This window comes from Botryllus schlosseri, chromosome 1, assembly GCF_051294905.1.
Source record: "Botryllus schlosseri isolate E-star chromosome 1, Bs_hap1, whole genome shotgun sequence".
Taxonomy (NCBI): domain Eukaryota; kingdom Metazoa; phylum Chordata; class Ascidiacea; order Stolidobranchia; family Styelidae; genus Botryllus; species Botryllus schlosseri.
Window position 1 is genome coordinate 5081835 of NC_137236.1, and position 18409 is coordinate 5100243.

At 38.1% G+C, this 18409-nt stretch overlaps 4 protein-coding genes across 12 annotated transcripts in view; 2 read left to right on the forward strand and 2 right to left on the reverse strand.

Annotated features, from left to right (window-relative positions):
* The window catches only part of LOC145440759 (uncharacterized), a 151282-nt gene extending 145950 nt beyond the window's left edge, over window positions 1-5332 (forward strand). Inside the window, exon 10 of the mRNA XM_080318907.1 lies at window positions 4707-5332. The gene's annotated coding sequence lies outside the window, so the exon portion shown is untranslated. The remainder of the gene's footprint in view (window positions 1-4706) is intronic.
* Window positions 1-13169, forward strand: part of LOC145435212 (uncharacterized) — a 45257-nt gene extending 32088 nt beyond the window's left edge. For 3 of the 6 annotated variants that reach the window (XM_080312663.1, XM_080312582.1, XM_080312614.1), the window contains 12 exons: window positions 147-295; window positions 1346-1471; window positions 2592-2779; window positions 3553-3687; window positions 5389-5513; window positions 5899-6084; window positions 6629-6759; window positions 7552-7702; window positions 10106-10256; window positions 10765-10835; window positions 11949-12132; window positions 12700-13169. Coding sequence is in view for 2 of the 6 variants with exons in the window: in XM_080312901.1 (XP_080169027.1) it covers window positions 1372-1471; window positions 2592-2779; window positions 3553-3669 (405 nt within the window). In the remaining 4 variants the exon portion in view is untranslated. The remainder of the gene's footprint in view (window positions 1-146; window positions 296-1345; window positions 1472-2591; window positions 2780-3552; window positions 3688-5388; window positions 5514-5898; window positions 6085-6628; window positions 6760-7551; window positions 7703-10105; window positions 10257-10764; window positions 10836-11948; window positions 12133-12699) is intronic. The other 3 variants (XM_080312725.1, XM_080312901.1, XM_080312959.1) reach the window with 1 other exon arrangement.
* LOC145436146 (serine/threonine-protein kinase PLK1-like) overlaps window positions 1-18409 on the reverse strand; it is a 992061-nt gene that overhangs the window by 737183 nt on the left and 236469 nt on the right. The window lies entirely within an intron of this gene.
* The window catches only part of LOC145443015 (uncharacterized), a 290638-nt gene that overhangs the window by 107935 nt on the left and 164294 nt on the right, over window positions 1-18409 (reverse strand). The gene's annotated exons all lie outside the window — the stretch shown is intronic.

The window sequence follows — 18409 nt, forward strand, 5'->3', positions numbered from 1 at the left end:
CAATGGGAAACCGGTATCATGATTTACGACAAAGGAAGACACATGTTTTGTAGTTGATCGGCAACTAAAATATTTTTACATGCACAATCAGAACTACGGTACTCACTTTTTAAAATCTACAACTAAATCCAGTACCTGAATTTCAGGCATTGCTTGTGAAGTAGCATGAGAAAGACAAATGTGTGAAGAGATCAGTCTCCATCAAAGTTTGAATCACAAGCACGTCATTGGAGTTCAGGGATTCTTCCAAGACTGGGATTTTGTCTACGTCGTTCTTGAGTTGTGCAAAAGAATGGTAAAAGCATTTTGTCGTTACAATGTAGTATACTTCTAGCTGTGCCAATCGAAAATGCATTAGATCTGTCATGTTCATTACTAGCAGTCTTATGCAACCATAAAATTATTGTTCTATACCGTACTATATTAGGCTAAATAGGGCGAAGTACTTGTAATGTAATTCTAATCTAATTAGTCAACTAATTCTACACATATAGTGTGAAACGAGTCAGATTGGTCAACTGTTCTCATGCTTATGATAATTAAGTCCGATTTGAAATGAAAGGAAATTGATTTCTTTTCCCAACTACGTATTTGTAATTCAAATCAAATTTGGAAAAATGTGGTTATTATAATTCAAATTCTAATCTAGTTTGGATAATAATGTGATATTTTTCTAGTTGCACCATTGCGATTTCTAGGGCTGAGCATAATGATTTGATGACTCAAATCTGAATTGAGTATCAATTCTGATAATTTGAGTCGAGTAGTAGTAAATTATTGTTTCGAGTACCGATAATATACACTCCATGCCGCGAAAGGGAAAAATTATATTAACAATAAGCTCAACTGAACCGGTGGAAATTATACTTTCGATAATATTTCTCACTGTGAAAAGCTGTAAACCTTGATTGGTCGTACAGCAGCAGACAAAACATATAGTACAAAGCTACTCGCGTACATTGGAATGGCATTTCCGAGTAGTCGTGATGGAATAGGTATGGTCATAAAAGTGCCACATAATCTTTATAATGTGACTAGAATCTGCATTATATTCTTTGTGGTGTTGCTGTGACGTTTACACGAGTGACTCAAACTCATTACTTGATCAAAATCAGATCAGTCGCACACTCTGTTTTGGCCAGCACTATTTATTACATGTTCGATTTCAAAAAACAAGTATTAAATGAAGTTTCTAGTTGGGAAGGTTCACCGGGGTGCAAAAACTGTCGTCAAGTTTCACTGTCCCTCAAACACAGAGAGGTTGAGAAACACTGATTTAGTGGCATCCAACAAATAATATTTTTTTCATTCCAGCAATCCAATTACCTTATACTTTTGTTGTCAGTCGCTGATGGAAGTTTACAAAAGAAGATGCGCCATCACAGAACCAGAGACCCGTTATCACTCACAACGGATTCTGTTTCGTGTAGTTTGTCGTCACAATTGCAAAATCATTTACAGAGATGTCAAGGTAACATTGTATGCTGTCGTGCATTCGTAAATAATCTTCGAAAATTATGTCAGAACCAGAGCCGACCGATTATTGATTTGTCAATTTGGTGATAAAACTATGCACATCATGTACCAGTAATGTAAAATGGTTGATGACGCTACAAGCTCTTGAAAGAGAATTTGGACCAATTACAGGATTTTCTACCAGAATCACTTTTCACTTTTCTTTATACTCAACTTGAACCTACGACCATAGAAAATCCCCTATTAACTTACTAATAATACATAACTCACTAATGATTGTTTGGTTGCTAAATTACAAATGAGCTGAGAAAATTGGAGATAGAACTGGCATCTCAAATTGACGGGGTTTCGAGCTTAAAACGGGGATGGTATCGACCAACCCTGCCTATACCACTTTTTGGCTGGATGACTCAGAGGTAGGGCTGCAATGATTCGAGTCATGACTCGACTCAAACTCAATTCACACTTATTTGGTGACTCGACCTAACTCGAGTCGTATGACTCAAGACCAGGACTATCACTGAAACTTCGAAGAATAGTAAAGTCACCACATGATTGGTATTTTGTATATCAGTCCTGATACTGGGAAAAAGGGCCAGAAACTGTCAAACTGAGGAAAGTAACGATATCATGAATGCGTGCCATTCTATATCCCCCCGAAGATAATTGGAAAAAGTATATTGTACTGATAACTGAACAGTGAACATAATGACTCAGTTTTCTGCTAGCTAACTTGGACTCGGACTTGACTCGATGGTGAATTGAAAATGACTCGACTTGATTCGAATCAAAACTATAAAAGTGAGATTGACTTGTGACTTGGTTACAACCCTGCTCTGAGCTAGTAAAGGCTGCAAAAATATCGTGCAACAGAACACCGGTATCACGGCGACATACATTTTCTAGTTGTCGGCAACTACATTTTTTTGAATGAACCACTCACTATTCGAGATCTGCAACTACAACTGAAACAAATTGCTTTTAATTTTTTGCTATGCAACTAAAACCTGAATTCCTCAAAATGGCAGTAGTTTGTTGACCATCAACTACCTGGATTGGTAGTTTGTACAAATCAGTGTACCTGAGTAATTTGAATATGAAAGTTGTATCGACAGCTTGGAATCTTTTCCTGAACAATATGGAGATGAAGATCGAAGATCTCGGAGAGATGTCAACCTGGCTACCAAAGTCGACTTTGACACAAAAATACTTTTTGCGGCACACCCAACTATATTGCCCCGGAAGTTATTGGAAAGAATGGGCACAGTTTCGATGTGGAGACCTGGTCGCTGGGCTGTGTTCTGTGAGTATATAAGAACATCCATGTGAAACTTTATTAAACGGGAATTGCGGAGGTCTTAGGGGTAGGACTGGGAGAATTCGAGCAACTGAGTGATTTGATTCTGAATCCAGTGTTAGCCTTAGAGTCCAGTATCTGAGTATCAATCGATATGACATCAGTATGAATGATGTGGATAGTGCAGATCTGCAATTCTGCATCACATTGAAGATGATTTCGTATATTTTCGACCACGCCAATTATATCGCACTTTGTGACTTCACAGACGCTGCCCACCAAATTTGCCTCAATTCCAAACAGCCGAACCGCAGCAGAGCCAATTGAATTTTTTAATTTTATTAAAAAAGGTTAAATTTTACTGTTAATCCAATGAAATTGCTAAGTTGTCTAAAAGAGTGATGCATAGCAATTTTCGCTCCCTTCTAACCAGCCCTAGTGGACAGTGCTGCCAAATCTATAATTTCTGTCGAGTAGCAAGGAAGGTATCATTTCGGTGCTCGAAAAATCATCTCTCATTACTCGACTGGAATCATTGTGCCCAGCCTTAGCTATTGCATATCGCAGAGGCTTCTGACGTTTTTATCAGCGAGGCTTGGCAAAATCTAGCATCTTGGTGATTTGGTTGCGTGTTAAGTATCCTGCCATGAAACCTACCAATCCATATTTTGACCTATTTTGCTTTTGCTATGAAAATGAATTTTTCCAGCCCTCGCCCCTCGTCACAATTGCAGTGCCATTATTTCAAAGCTTTAAGATCTTATTTCTTTACTTGACAGGTGCTACTAATACAGAGACACAGAAGCACATATGTGACAAACAAGAAGCGACCATCATTTGCAGTAATCAATCATTGGACTCAAGAAATTGATGCATACCGGCCAATCCGACTTTGAAGTTTGCTATAAATATGGGTTGGTATTTATGTAATCAGTAGCCTAATTGATTTCATTTTCAATCGACTTCCTTCTTACATGTAGGCCTACTTGTACGGATCAGAGATTTTATAGCATTCATGACTTTCACAACTGAAGAATATCATAAATTCTCTGTGCAAATCCAGTTTGTCAAATGACATTGACGCAAATCTGACCGATATCTTGAAATCCATGCTAATCTCAAATTCATGTCAAGTTATAGAGATATCATAGATCCAAATTACGGCTGTTGCTCGCATGTGACGTTGTCGAGAAGATTGTTGACGCTTGGGCTGTGCACAATGAATCGGGTGTGTGCTTGAATCTGAATCGCGCATTATTTTTCTTGATTCCAGTCGAATAGTGAGAGACGATCCGTTCCGTCACTGAAACCTCGCGCTCCTTATCATTTAGAGTTGATTGATCAATAAAATGATTGCTTCCATACTCATGTCCAATGTACAAAGATGTAAACCTCGAGTGGTCATAAACGCAACATACTTAACATGAGGTACAAACATGCACGCATATTACTGGAACTGACATATCTGTGAAGTCGTGATCCATCTACAGCATTGTCACAAAGTGCAATGAAATAGGTGTGGTCAGAGGGATAACAAATCATCCTTAATGTGATGTAGGACTGGCATTATATTGGTTGTAGTCGCGGAAAAGTTATTTAAGTTATTTAAACTTTCCACTTCATCCACACTGGTATGGCATCATAATAAGCCATACCGTATTCGAAGACTTGACTCGAAGCCTGATACTCAATTCAATTCCAAATCACCTAGGTACTTGATTTTTGGAAGCCCTACGTATAACAAGTCGAATATCAAAATGGGGCCATGAATTAAAATTTTTAATTAGAAAGGTTTATCGGTTCAGAAAATTGGTTGTCGAATTTTACAGGCCCGTCGACTCAAAAAGGTTGAGAACCAATGATTTAGATTCCCAACAAATAATTTTGTTGTTTTCATCCTGTCAATCCGATTACCTTTAATATGTGTTTTCAGTTGTGATGGAAGTTTACAAAACAGATGTGCCATCACAGAAGCAGAGACTCGTTATTAAATGCGACTGATTCTGATTAACGTCGTTATCTTCACGATTGTAAGATCATTTACAGAGGTATCAAGATAATAATTGTAGTGTAGGGATCTAATGAAACTAAATAGAGCTAGGCTGTAATCTAATTCTGTCCTGATTTGTCGAATTTATGAAATGCTCTCAATATTCTAATTTCTGCTTTTCCTGAAGTTGCTACAGGAGAACTGTATCTTGTGAAACCAACGAAGCACGGTGTTACAGACACGTGCGGTCTAAAAATGCCGAATAATCTGTATTGTGATTCCACTGTTTTTGGTTGCATGAAAGGACCTTATTTGAACTTTATACATCATTGATGCTTTTATCATGACATAATGAGTTTTACTGACATAGTCATCTTGATTCGAAGCCTAATACTCACTTCAGTTTCAAATCAGTCAGGTATTCGATTTTGCACAGCCCTACGTATAACAAGTCAAATATCAAAGTACCAGCGTGATATGAAGTTTCTAACTTGAAAGGATCAACGATCTGCAAAATGTGATGTTGAATTTTTACCTGCACCCAAGCTCATTTTTATATTGACCCAACAAATAATGCTACTGATGTCATTCTATCAATCCGATTAGCTTTGAATTTCGTTGACAGTGGCCGATGGATCTTGAGAAAGAAGACGAGTCATCGCAGAAGCAGAGACTCGATCTTACTTGCAACAGATTCTGGTTGGAGTCGTTTATATTCACGGCTGTGCGATCATTCACACGGATATCCAGGTGACATTGTTTGCAGTGGCTCCAGAGAGTGCAAACTGCTGGATTTTTAATATGTTCAACTAGAACTAGAACTACTCAGTTTTCAGAACTAAAACTAGAACCAACGACCGTTACAAATCCGCAACTAACTAACTAAAATATAGCTAAGATGAGTAATAATTGATAATTTAACTTCTGAATTACATATGAGTTCAGAAACATTGGAGATAAAATCGGCATTTTAAACAAACGGGAAGTGTTTGCTTTTAAAATGTTAAAATATAAGACTAAAACTAGAACTAATCAAAACGGCAGCAGTTTCCGTAGTTGGCCATCATTTAACTGGAATGCTAGTATGCACAACTTTATATACTTTTGTAAGTCGATGTGAAGTTTGTATTGGCAGCTGGAGAAGATCTTCCCGAACAATATGGAGGTGAAGTTTGAAGATTTCTGTTGAGCTGCCACGGTCGACTGTGACAGGTACACAATGAATACTCATTGCGGCTGTCCCGACTATTAATGACCCGGAAGTTCTCGGCAAGAATGCACATAGCTTCAAAGTGGACACCTTGTTGCTGGGTTCTGTTTCGTGAGTACGTTGCATCAATAGCACCATTGAATACAGATTTTTATAAAAGGAGATCGCAAGGGTCTTAAATGTAGATTGTAGGGTTTAGCTAAATCAAGTGACTCACTGATTCTATCCTGATCGGAGTATTAGGCTTTAAGTTGCGTATGCGAGTATCACCTCTTGTGACAGCAAAACGTTTTGAAAATGTTTGGAAGTTCAAATAGGTGACCAGAAATAATGTAATGCCGTTTATACACCACATGAAATGATTTCGTATTTTTTCAACCATCCATATCATGACTTGATAAATAAGTCATTTCCACTCACACTGTACCTTTATACTACACATTTTATAAGCTATGATACGGCCAATTGAGGTTCACAGCCTTCCACGTTATAAAATGAGGGCAAAATCATAATTCTCATTGATGAAATTATCTGTTGGTGGCAAACAGCATATCATTTCAGAACTCGAAATGATCATCTCTCATTTCTCGATTGTGCCATCCCTAGCAACAAACATCCGACTCGGTAACTTGATGCATGTTTTCCTTTATCGTAGGTATATGCATTGTTGGTCGGTGAGCTACCGCTTATATGCCAGACGTTACAGGAAACTTTCATTGAAACGGAGAAGAATGAATACACGATTCCACAAAATAATCACCACCAGCTTGTGATCGTTTCTAAAAGGTATGTTATAACTCTGACTTCGGGTTGATATTTTGCCTTTTTTCTTATGTGCTTTGCAGTATTGGGATGACCGCGTCAACTTTCTCAAGTGTCTTGACTTGTCTCGAGTCACATTAAAAAAATGGGGTAACTTGCCTCGAAAAATGAAGTAACTTGACTCGATTCAAAATGTGCAATGACTCGATATGACTTGCGACTCGAACATGATGACTTGTTTCTAGGGCTGGGCACAATGATTCGAGTACTCGAATCTGAATCGAGTATTAATTTTAATGATTCGAGTCGAGTAGTAAAAGTCGATTTTTTCGAGGACTGAAATTATACGTTTCTCGCCACTGAAAGTTAATTTATCAACGAGAATTGTAGTTTAGATACTAATTTTCACTGTTGGAGCCTTGGAGCCCGTATCGTACCATACGTAACATGTTGGAGCCCGTATCGTACCATACGTAACATGTAGTACAAAGCTACCAACGTTACTGGGAATAGCATGTTTCTGAAGTCATGATCATCCCACGACATTGTCACCAAGTGCAATGAAATCGGTATGGTCGAATGATACCAAAGTATCTCTAATGTGATGGATAACAGGCATTATATTCTTTGAGATCGCATAAAAGGTACATATTAGAGCTTTGACATATTACATTCTATTATGACGTCATAACGAGTGATACTCGATGACTCGACTCGACTCGAAGCATATTACATGATTCAGAATCGAATCACTCAGGTACTCGATTTTGCCCAGCCCTACTTGTTTCCAACACTGACCTACCGTGATTTTCACAGTTTGTTGTCTATTGATCCATTACAATGAACTACCGTGAATCACACACTGTGCAGTGAATCTTTCAATGCTACATTCCACAAAAACTGGCGACAACCTGCTTGGCTATCACGCCTACAATATCGGAGAGTCAACTGGAGCCAAGTTTCAAAAGTGAGATTTTTACAAGTCTTTAATATGGTTATGAATTGGCAAAAGCGAGTGCTCGAGCCTTGAGTATTATTTTAGTACTGGAGAAAATCATCCCTCACTTGTCGACTTGAATCATTGGAATAAATACTCGATTCAAATTAGAGTACTTGAACCATCGTGCACAGCCCTAGTTACGATGAGAGCGCGACCTGTATTGGATCTTTGAGCCAAACCAGTGCCGTAATGACTTGATTCATGACTCGACTCAAGTCATTGCACATGACTCAACGAAGTCATATAACTTATGCCAAATCAACCAGAAAGTGTCTTATATCTGTTTGAATAAGCCAATTGAGAGTAGATGTGGTGAAAGTAGTCATCACTGGTACTCAAGCAGAAATAACGACGTAAATTGACACTCAAGTTAAGCTAAAGCTGGCGATTACCAAGTAGGTAAAAAGGCCAATATTCCAGGCCTAAGTTTGGATTGAGAACCGCAAATTGTGATGGAGAAATGGCATTTGTCTACAATCATAACTACTTGAGTAAGTATTGCAAGTAGACGAAACCTACTTGATTACTTTGACAAAGTGAAAGTACTTCTTTGCCGACCATCTCTGGTTAAGAGTGAGATGAATGAGTGTATTTTGAATCCTAGGAGTTCGTTTTACTCTACTGGAGTTAGGAAAATGAGTTGGGCATGACTTGGGTTCGGACTCGAGTCTCAACACTATGACTTGGACTTGACTTGTTTGTGAATTGAATATGATTGGAGTCAATGACATGGAAGAAAGATTGACTCATGACTCAGAATCTTGTGACTTGGTTCCAACCCTGGCCGATACCCATTAAACCGTAACTAGCACCAATCAAGCTGATATGTTCAGAAGAGATGGGATCTAGCTCAGGGGTTCTCAGCCCTTTCTTGGCTGCGGCCCATTTTCTGGTTTAAAAATGTGCTGTGGCCCACCTGATATCTTAGAGTCATAATCATGTTTAATGCGTGTCCATGGACAGCGCCTATATGCCCATTTCTCTAAAATATGCGCATTTTCTCTAACTGATGATATTTAAAACTCGGTCCCCGGGATATGAAATCGCGCGTAGCGCGGAAAAAAATTTCAAGTTGAATAAATATCCTCCAACAAACGACCAACGAAATAATCTTGGGCCCCTTCGAGTTCCCCAATTGGGGGTGTTGGTGCGGTAGTTACGGCCCTGGTAGATCATAAGCTAAAACTCCTAAGTAATAGATTATTTTCGTCCGCTGCTCCATTCGTGTCGCGATCAGATCCCCACACTGTGTGATTGGAACTTCAGTGATACTATTGTGGGAATATTATAGTCATTCGGGGCCAGCAGCGAACAATTCATTGGTGGGTGGGGTACTACAGAGAAGTGAAGAATGATTTTTCAATGTGCATGATGTACTTTGTAATGATTTTATGTCTTGTACCAAAGCAACTGAAGTTGTGATGTCAGAATATTCAATCCAATAATACAATCCATTCCTGTGACTTTTTCATTATGTACAATGATTTCCAGGCCGGACATTTTAAACCGATTTCAAAGATTAATGCGCTCCGATAAATTGTCAATCCATTAAGATACGTTAAAGTGGGTGCAGTATACATCCGCCAGAAGTTGCTAATAATTTGTAATTATGGTTATTTTTAGCTTACGATAATACGGCCTGCCGAAGTACAGTAAATCTGTACATCAATTTCACTTCATTGAGAGTTCATTGCATACCCCTTTCAACGGCAAACGGCATATGACGCTGCCGGAATGCTTGCTTACTTCAACATTAGCTTCCAGTTATTATACGCTTGAAATTATTTTAGTTGCTGTTAGCCGTAGGTTGTCATAGCCAGTAGAAAAAGCCACCGTTTCTCCCTAACGTTTTCGATTTGTACATGCAGACTTCATACGTGCCACTACGTCGAATCAGGTTAGGATGAAAAGCTTTGTAGCTATGTAGCCTACGTATAATTATATAATACGAATATATTTCTAGCGAATAACATAAGAAATATAACTAAACTTATATTAATTCTGAAATTTTTTAAATGGCTCTGTGGCCCACCTCAAAATGCTCTGTGGCCCACACTTTGAGAACCCTTGATCTAGCTTATGGCGCGTTTTCAAAAGCACAGAGCATTTATTAGAACGGCTTTACAGCTCCTGTTTGGGCATGAAATGAGCTGGAAAAGCTGCACCCGGACACTTGTATGCAGCGATGCGTGTTTTTCAGCAGCGTATAGAGTAGCCTTGGACTTTTTATGAGGCCGTATAGATGAAAAGCTTACCAATCCAAAGTTTACCTGTTATATGTTTGCAAAGTAAAAGAAATTTTCCACCCCTTGTCGTAAGGGCAAGTGCTATTATCACATAGTTGTATCAGCTTATTGTTTTACATGACAGGTGCCGCTAACACAGTAACCTGTCGGTGACAAGCCAGAGGCGTCCTATATATACAGTGACGAATCACCAGACTTCCATATGGCTGAACTTGAGGCTCAACTCCAGAAATTGGTCGATACCAATCTGACATCGAAGTCTGCTTTATATATGGGTGCGTATTTATATTCTAATCACTACTTGCCCTTATTCTGAATAGACTTCCTCTTTGAAATGTAGGATACTTCTACGGGTCAGATACGTGATATATTAAAATTCCAATCCCGTAATGGCTCAAATCAATTCATGAGTGTTGCGACAGCTGAAGAATATCAGAAATTCTTTGAACAATGCCAGTTTGTAATATGATATTGATGCATATTTGTTCCATGTGTCGAAATTCAAATCGGTGCAAATCTCAAATTAAAACCGGTACAAATCAAAGCTATTAGGATTTCCATATCCATATCAAGTTCAACATGTATCAGAAAATGACGCATAGAATATTCAAATTCAAAAAGGGTTGTTGAAATCCACAGTGATTAAGAGGTCCGTGTTTTCCAATCAGGCAGATATCATAGATCCAACTCACAACTCTAGCCAGTATGTGACACAACCAAAAAATGGTTAGCATTAGCTATATATTGCATTTCTGTACATCAAAACTGAGTTTGATTCAACAGATGAGGCAGAAGATCCTGCAGCCTGCACCTGTGCATTGGATTGGTGGATCTGACAGATAAAGCAGAATTCAGTATGGCTATTTTTGTATCGTCATTATATATGGATAAAAGGAGCTTACAATCTATTTCGATAGATACATCAACGGTCAAAGTAGTCAGCGCGACTACTCGAATAGAAGTAGAGGTAACGTTATACATTTCTACTCGTTTGCAAGCAAAAGTTGCAATTTCCAGGACATGTCAAACTACTACATGCAGTAATAGAAGGTGGTCAAAGTAGTCGGTAATGCCACTCAAGTACAAGTAACATCAATCCAAGTACGACTAATTACAAGTAAATGTAGCGATTTCAAAGGCAGATCAAGACTAATTTATGTGGAAATAGATGGTAGCCAAAGTAGTCAGCAATGATACTTTAGTAGAACTATCCTAGTAAGTTACTACTTCATTACTGCAGTAGCAATTTCAAAGAGGATGCAAAATTAAGGATGTAAGTCCAAGTAGATGTAACACTGTAAATTTCAACTCAATTATAAGTAAAAGTGTCGATTTCGCTTATTGACTGGCTATGACATATTAAATACTTGTGCGGCTGTGCGCACATCACACTAGGACAACTATATAATTCTAGGTGTTTAATTAAACTAATCTAATCAAAATGGTAATCCATTTCTTATCTTATTATCGTGTGTTACAAGGCAAGCTCGATGTACAGGCATTTGTCATTCATGTGCTCATATGGGCTAACTTTTTGTTGGATTTCTTTCCACTTCACAATTGAATTCGATTTCTCAGTTTTTGTAAATCAAGTATGTCTAATTGTAATTCCAGAAAAGCTGTAGCCAGCATTCTACTTCTAATCCGTTAGATTTTCTAGGTGTCAAACTCTTGCGCCGACCGCCTTGTACAGATTAATACCTACTAATACTGAACGCGAATTAAAAACTAGGAATTGTGTCAATATGGAACTGCTTCCATATTATATCATACAACTCTGTCTTGTGTAATACATCTTGGCGTTTCACTGCTCAGGGATGTAGGTAAGTCTTTCAAAATTGTCCTGAATAAAGCAGGCCTTCGAAATTTCTGTAAAATATTCATTAAATTGAAATCAATTTCAATATTATCCGTACTATAGCAGGCATTCAAATATCTGCAGAATAATGATTTCCTTCAAATTTCAGGTTGTCAACTATGTGATAACAACAACCGTGTACTTGTCAACGATAGCACGTGAAGACTTCTGTACGCAAACAACGAATAATGGCGGAGTCCTACTACACCCTCCAACAGTACCCGAGTACTCTAAACAAGAAAGTAACCTAGCTCAAGTGTGTCCACAACTACATGTTCGAGCATTTGATCAAGGTTATTCGAATCATGTTATACTACTTGAATTGAAAATTTATGAAAGGGCTTGACTATTAACTAAAGTGTGACTTGACATTAAAATTGTTCAAACGACTTGATTTGACTCGACTCTAGTCTACATTTGTGTGACTTTACTTGAAAATTTATTAACTGACTCGAATACAGTCCGAATTTGCGTGATTTGACTTGAAAAATTTATGAAATGGCTTTACTGAAGTGTAGACTTCTAGTAGAGTAGCATAACTGACTACCTCAGCCACATATCTTCACTTCAAGTAGTTTGTGTCGTTGAAATAGTTACTTCGACTTGCAGTTGATTCGAAATTTATGAGGTTACTTCTTCTGTAACATCACCGACTGCCACGACGTAACTTCTACTTGCATAGAAACACTGATTAATTTGAAGACCCCCCTCCAACAAAATTGTAACTCCGTATAAATATTTGCCATTGCTTATCGTTTAAGTGGATGCTTTTACTTGCAGTTGATTTTAAATTTACAAGGTCCCTTAGGGATAGTTTGATCACCTCTTCTATTGTTTTAATGTTTGTTTTCGTCATCCAGGACCACACCAAAGTGATTCTGTTTCCTATGGTGGGAACCCGTGATTTATATCGACCGAGAACGTAACCTCAGTACCGAAAAATTGGAACTGCTACAAAAATACGGATGCAATCAAAGCCTGGACGGTCGCTTAGGATACGCAGATGGCATCTTGCGAAAGACTACTTTAGAAGATGATTCGTGAAATGCTTGATACAACTGCAATTCATTTCTATTCGCAAATTGAATCGAGTAAAGCTTTGCAGCTGACTCTTTTGTTTAGCTTGGAGTGCACTAATCAATGAATGCATAATATGAATGTATTGCAATATTCCGAATCATCTGTACTGCGTGGATATCATGTGATTGAGTCCGTATAAAATGACTTCGGATCGTTGTGTGGGCATAAATCCAGTGTAATCTTGGCAGGCAAGTCTTTCGTAAACAGAGTTGATGTTATTTATCGAAATAGATGTGTTCAATTGAATTTGTGCAATGAGATTTGTGTTTTGCGTTATAGTTTAGAGGCGTGCCGGTAAGATCAAAAGTAGTATGAACTTGTTACTCAATTTGAAGTAGAATTCGCGAGATATATCTTCAACAAATTATGGATGGAACTAGCAATATTGAAAACGTCTCGAAACTTCCAACAGAGGCAGATAATGAAAGACCCTGAAAGTGCTGGAGTTGCAGAGACTGAATATGGTTGAAGTGACCAGTAGGCTAGCCTACTATAAGCACTTGATCTGGACTGTCTATTGTCGGAATCGTAATAAAATACATCTTCACGACTAACGTAAAATGACTACTGGCAGTACCAGGGTTCCAAGTCACAAGTCAATCTTACTTCTATAGTTTTGACTCAAGTCTAGTCATTCATAATTCACCACCGAGTCCAACTAAGTTAGTAGAGGGACGAGTCACAGTGTTATGACTCAAATCCGACTCATCATATGTTAAGTTCAATCCGGATCAACTCACTTTTTCAATTATGCTCGAGTGATATAGAATGGCTCGCATTCAATGTACCGTAATTTTCCTCAGTCTGAACACAAAATACCAATATTAGGTAACTTTACTTTTTTTCGAAGTGGTCGTCCTAGTCCCGAGTCATATTCCTTGGTTCGAGTCGCCATGCAAAATTAATTGAGTAGCCTACAAGTTAAGTCAATACAAAAATTGACTCGAGTCGAGTCATTACAACTCTGGACACCACGAACAGTTAAAATATTTGAAAATATATTCAGTTACCGTGATATAGGAAGTGTTTCACCCAGTTTTAATGACAATGTCATTCATTAAATTGATGCCGACTCAGCATAAACTATGTTCTACTTCTCAAAATACTAAGTGTGTCAAGTAATTGGTGTTACTGAAAAATAGCTAAGTGAACGTAGTCTATAACAGAGCCTGAATTTCAAAGGACGTTTATTTGGGTTTGAAATGTGAAGGATTTCACACACACAAGACCCCGCAATGCTGTTCAAAAATAACTTTTTTTTTCGCGATTCAACCCGGTCACTTTTTAAATCGTCAGGTTGCAGTAGAAAACCTTGCTCACCAAATTTCACTCGATTCCAACAAGATCTCCGCAATTTATCAACGAAAAACTCACATAACTCCGCTTCTACTGGTCGGAATTGAATCAAATTTGTTTTGCAACGTCTTTGAAGACAGCTCAACAATTTCATGTGGTTGGCAGGAAAATTTGGATTTTTTTTTTAATTTTCCATAATAAATTAAAATTTTTAATTGGATCTGCGGAGTCCTATACTTTTTAGAATCGAACCAAATTTGGTGTGCAGCTTTTTTAGGGTAACCTGACAATTTAATCAGTGAATGGCTGAAATCCGAAAAATAAAGTTATTTTTGAACAGCCCTAACCCGCATACGCCACTCGAAATACTGAAGACCCTGAACTGATAATGCCTGCAGAAACATCACATAACAGCACACATGTAACACGATTCATGCCAAAGCACGATACGTGTTTCTTAGTTGTTTTACGACCAAATTTTCACTAAAATGCGCAACTACAACTACTCGAATACCTTAACATAGCAAGATATCGAGAGACACGAGGTAAAATACATTTCAATGTTAGAGACGATCACTGGTAGGGTTGCATCAAACAAAAATCATTTTAGAACAGACATGTTTAAAACAAGGCCATAATTTAAAACGTGTTTTTTATTTAATTTATTTTTATCCATGACGTCACGAATATTCAATTGTGAATCATAGTGGATTGGCATAGACAATTGAAAATATAGGGTAAATATAGCTCCTTTGCCGAAATATCCGTACTATTAATGTTGAACCGACTATTTGCGCGTTCCAACCATCCCATATCGATATATCGACGTGTCGGCTATACCAGGTGGTAATTGTCCGTAGGCAATCACTGGTCATAGCGAGAATCGAAACAAGGTATCGTTCTACTAATGCGCTTCGACGAGGTGGAACAGTGCCGGTCATAAAGTCACATTTTCGCTGACTGCTGGTGATGGGAAGGGATGGGCAAAATGACTGGAGTATTCGAGTCGTGTAGTAAGACATTTTATTTCGAGTGTTGAAATTATGCACTCCTCCCCACCGAGAGTTAATTATAGTTTCGATACTTTCGAAACCTTTTAAACGTTGATTTGTCGTCGCAGTGTAAGAAACACGCAGTAGACTGCTACGCGCGTTAGACGTGACCGGGAAGAACATATCTATGAAGTAGTGATCCCTCCCTTGTCCTATGAAATGCAAAGTGCAATGAAAAAGGTAGGGCAGAAAAGTACTAAATACTCTTTAATGTGATGTAAAACCTACATTATACTCATTGCGGTCGTATAGAGGTACATAATTGCCACTTTCGGCATCAGTTGTGAAGTAAAATTGAATAATTCTAGTACTCTACTCGAAGCCTGATACTCGATTCAGAATCGAATCACTCATATGTTCGATTTTGCACAACCCCTGTCATATGCTTCAACTTAATATTGACATTTAACGTGACCAATTCGATTATATTGTTTCCAGCATATACGACATCAATGGTTTTCGACATCTCCACAGAAATACGCAAATTTATTTTGACGCCTTCCAATATTTCAAGTCTAGCACAACCATCCCTAGTTCAGAAATGATTAGTCAACTGGACTAGGCATTTCAAACGGAATGACACTTGAGGTTTAATTGTTCAGAGTAAACGTTTTGCAGGAATAATAAAAACATAATTAACGATTTCTGCATGCAGAGTGGTATGAAGCCTGTGTTATGTATATCCAAGTGAACGAATGTTTGCAGTTGCACCAACTCATTTAAATTATTGACAACAACTTAATATGACGCTGTTTAGACTAACTTAATTATTTCCTGCAAACATCAGTTATAACTATGGCGATTATATTACCTAAAAACGGGACATTTTCACCTAAAAAATAGAAATTTTAACATTTTTGACATTAAAAAACCTAATCTTGACCTCACGCATGTAAATTATGTGCTTTGGAATTGTACTACTTATCTCCATTTTTGATTGGAACTGTCTGTCTTTACGAAGTAGTTTGACCTGAAAAAACTTTTTTGACTTGAAAACTGACAAATTTTGACATAAAAGAAATTTATTTTAACGAAATCTGGACCAATGAAGAATTCCAGCCGTTACATCACGCATTATCGCACAAATAATAAAAATTAGTCGTAGTAGCCTACAACGATGGATACTTTCCTACATTCTCGAGAAGAAAGTGTTTGTCCTTACTGTACATTCTCGAGAAGAAAGTGTTTGTCCTTACTCAGTAGCTTGCCAAGAATGGTGAAAGAACGTTCAACAGTAGCAGTTGTTGGCTGACAACACTGACGTTGTGCATCCACTGCTGGTGACTCGCCATTCTGACAATGCTGTCTACACTACATCACAATTTCCATCATGCGCTTCTTGATATAAGATCCAATGCCCACGCAGTCTTGCTTCAGTTAGGATATTGCAGTACGTTGAGCATAATACCATTTCAGCCTGTTTGTTTCATTTAACCGTTTATGATCTACAATAAGCAGACAACGGACCTTCTACAACGGTATGCTCATAGAGTAGGGTACAGGCTGTAAAATGTCAATGATAAGTTCACAAAATTTTGACATGTCAAAAAATCAGCCTAGTTGTAACCGCCTGGATGCATATGAATATGATGGTTGAGGTGGGCATTCCTACTAAATGGTTTGGTGCCAGCATGTATATCCATATGACTCTTGAGATGACACATCGGAATGAATGCGTTCCCAATATCCCACATACTTCACATAGATGTTTTTTGATTCAAGTATTCATAGACATATGAAGCTGGAGGCTACCTTTCTGAATGAATGCTTTCCCACGTACATGATTTCTAATTCCAACATGCGTATCCATATGAAGCTTGAGGCTAGCCTTCTCAGTAAATAGGCACACATTCCCGCCAACATCACATTTATGATTTTTGATTCCAGCATGCATATCCATGTGACGTTTGAGGACGTTCTTCAGCAAAAATGCTTTCCCGCATATACCACATTCATGATTTTGATTTGAGCATGCGTGTCCATATGATGCTTGAGCCTACCTTTATGATTGAATGCTTTCCCACATATATCACATTCATGATTTTTGATTCCAGCATGCATAGCCATATGATGCCTGAGGCTAGCTTTCTGAATGAATGTTTTCCCACATATCTCACATTCATGATTTTTTATTCCAGCATGCATATCCATATGACTCTTGAGGGTACCCTTCTCGGTGAATGCTTCACCACAGACATCACATTCGTGACTTTTGATGCCAGCATGCTTATCCATATGAAGTTTGAGGGTACCCTTCTGAGTGAATGCTTTACCACATATAGCACAACAATGTCTGATTCCAGCATGCATTTTCAAATGCCGCTTGAGGTTACTCTTTATGATGAATGCCTTCCCACATACACCACAGTCATGATTTCTGATTCCGGCATGTATATCCATATGACACTTGAGGGTACCCTTTTCAGTGTATGCTTTACCACATATAGCACAACAATATTTGATTCCAGCATGCATATCCATATGACGCTTGAGGTTACCTTTGTGAGTGAACGCTTTACCACATATAGCACAACAGTGTCTGATTCCTGCATGCATTTCCAAATGTCGCTTGAAATTACTCTTTATGATGAATGCCTTCCCACATACACCACAGTCATGATTTCTGATTCCAGCATGTATATCCATATGACACTTGAGGGTGCCCTTCTCACTGAATGCTTTACCACATATAGCACATGTATGATTTTTGATTCCAGCATGCTTATCCATATGACGCTTGAGGGTAACATTCCCAGTGTTTGCTTTACCACATATAGCACATGTATGATTCTTGATTCCAGCATGCTGATTCATATGAAGCTTTAGGGTACCCTTCTGAGTGAATTCTTTATCACATATAGCACAACAATGTTTGACTCCAGCGTGCATAGCCATATGACGCTTCAGGACACCCTTTCTGCTGAATGCTTTCCCACATACATCACAGTCATGACTTTCAATTCCAGCATGCATAATAATTTATAGAGCACCGAATATAAAAATATATAATACTACACTAGAGCGCTGTACATAAAAGGCAATACAATATAAAAGTAAACGATATGTATAAAAGACGGAGTGCATAATTGTAGGGCGGAATGAACACTACTTTAGTTCGAACGCTGGTGTGAATAAATCGGTC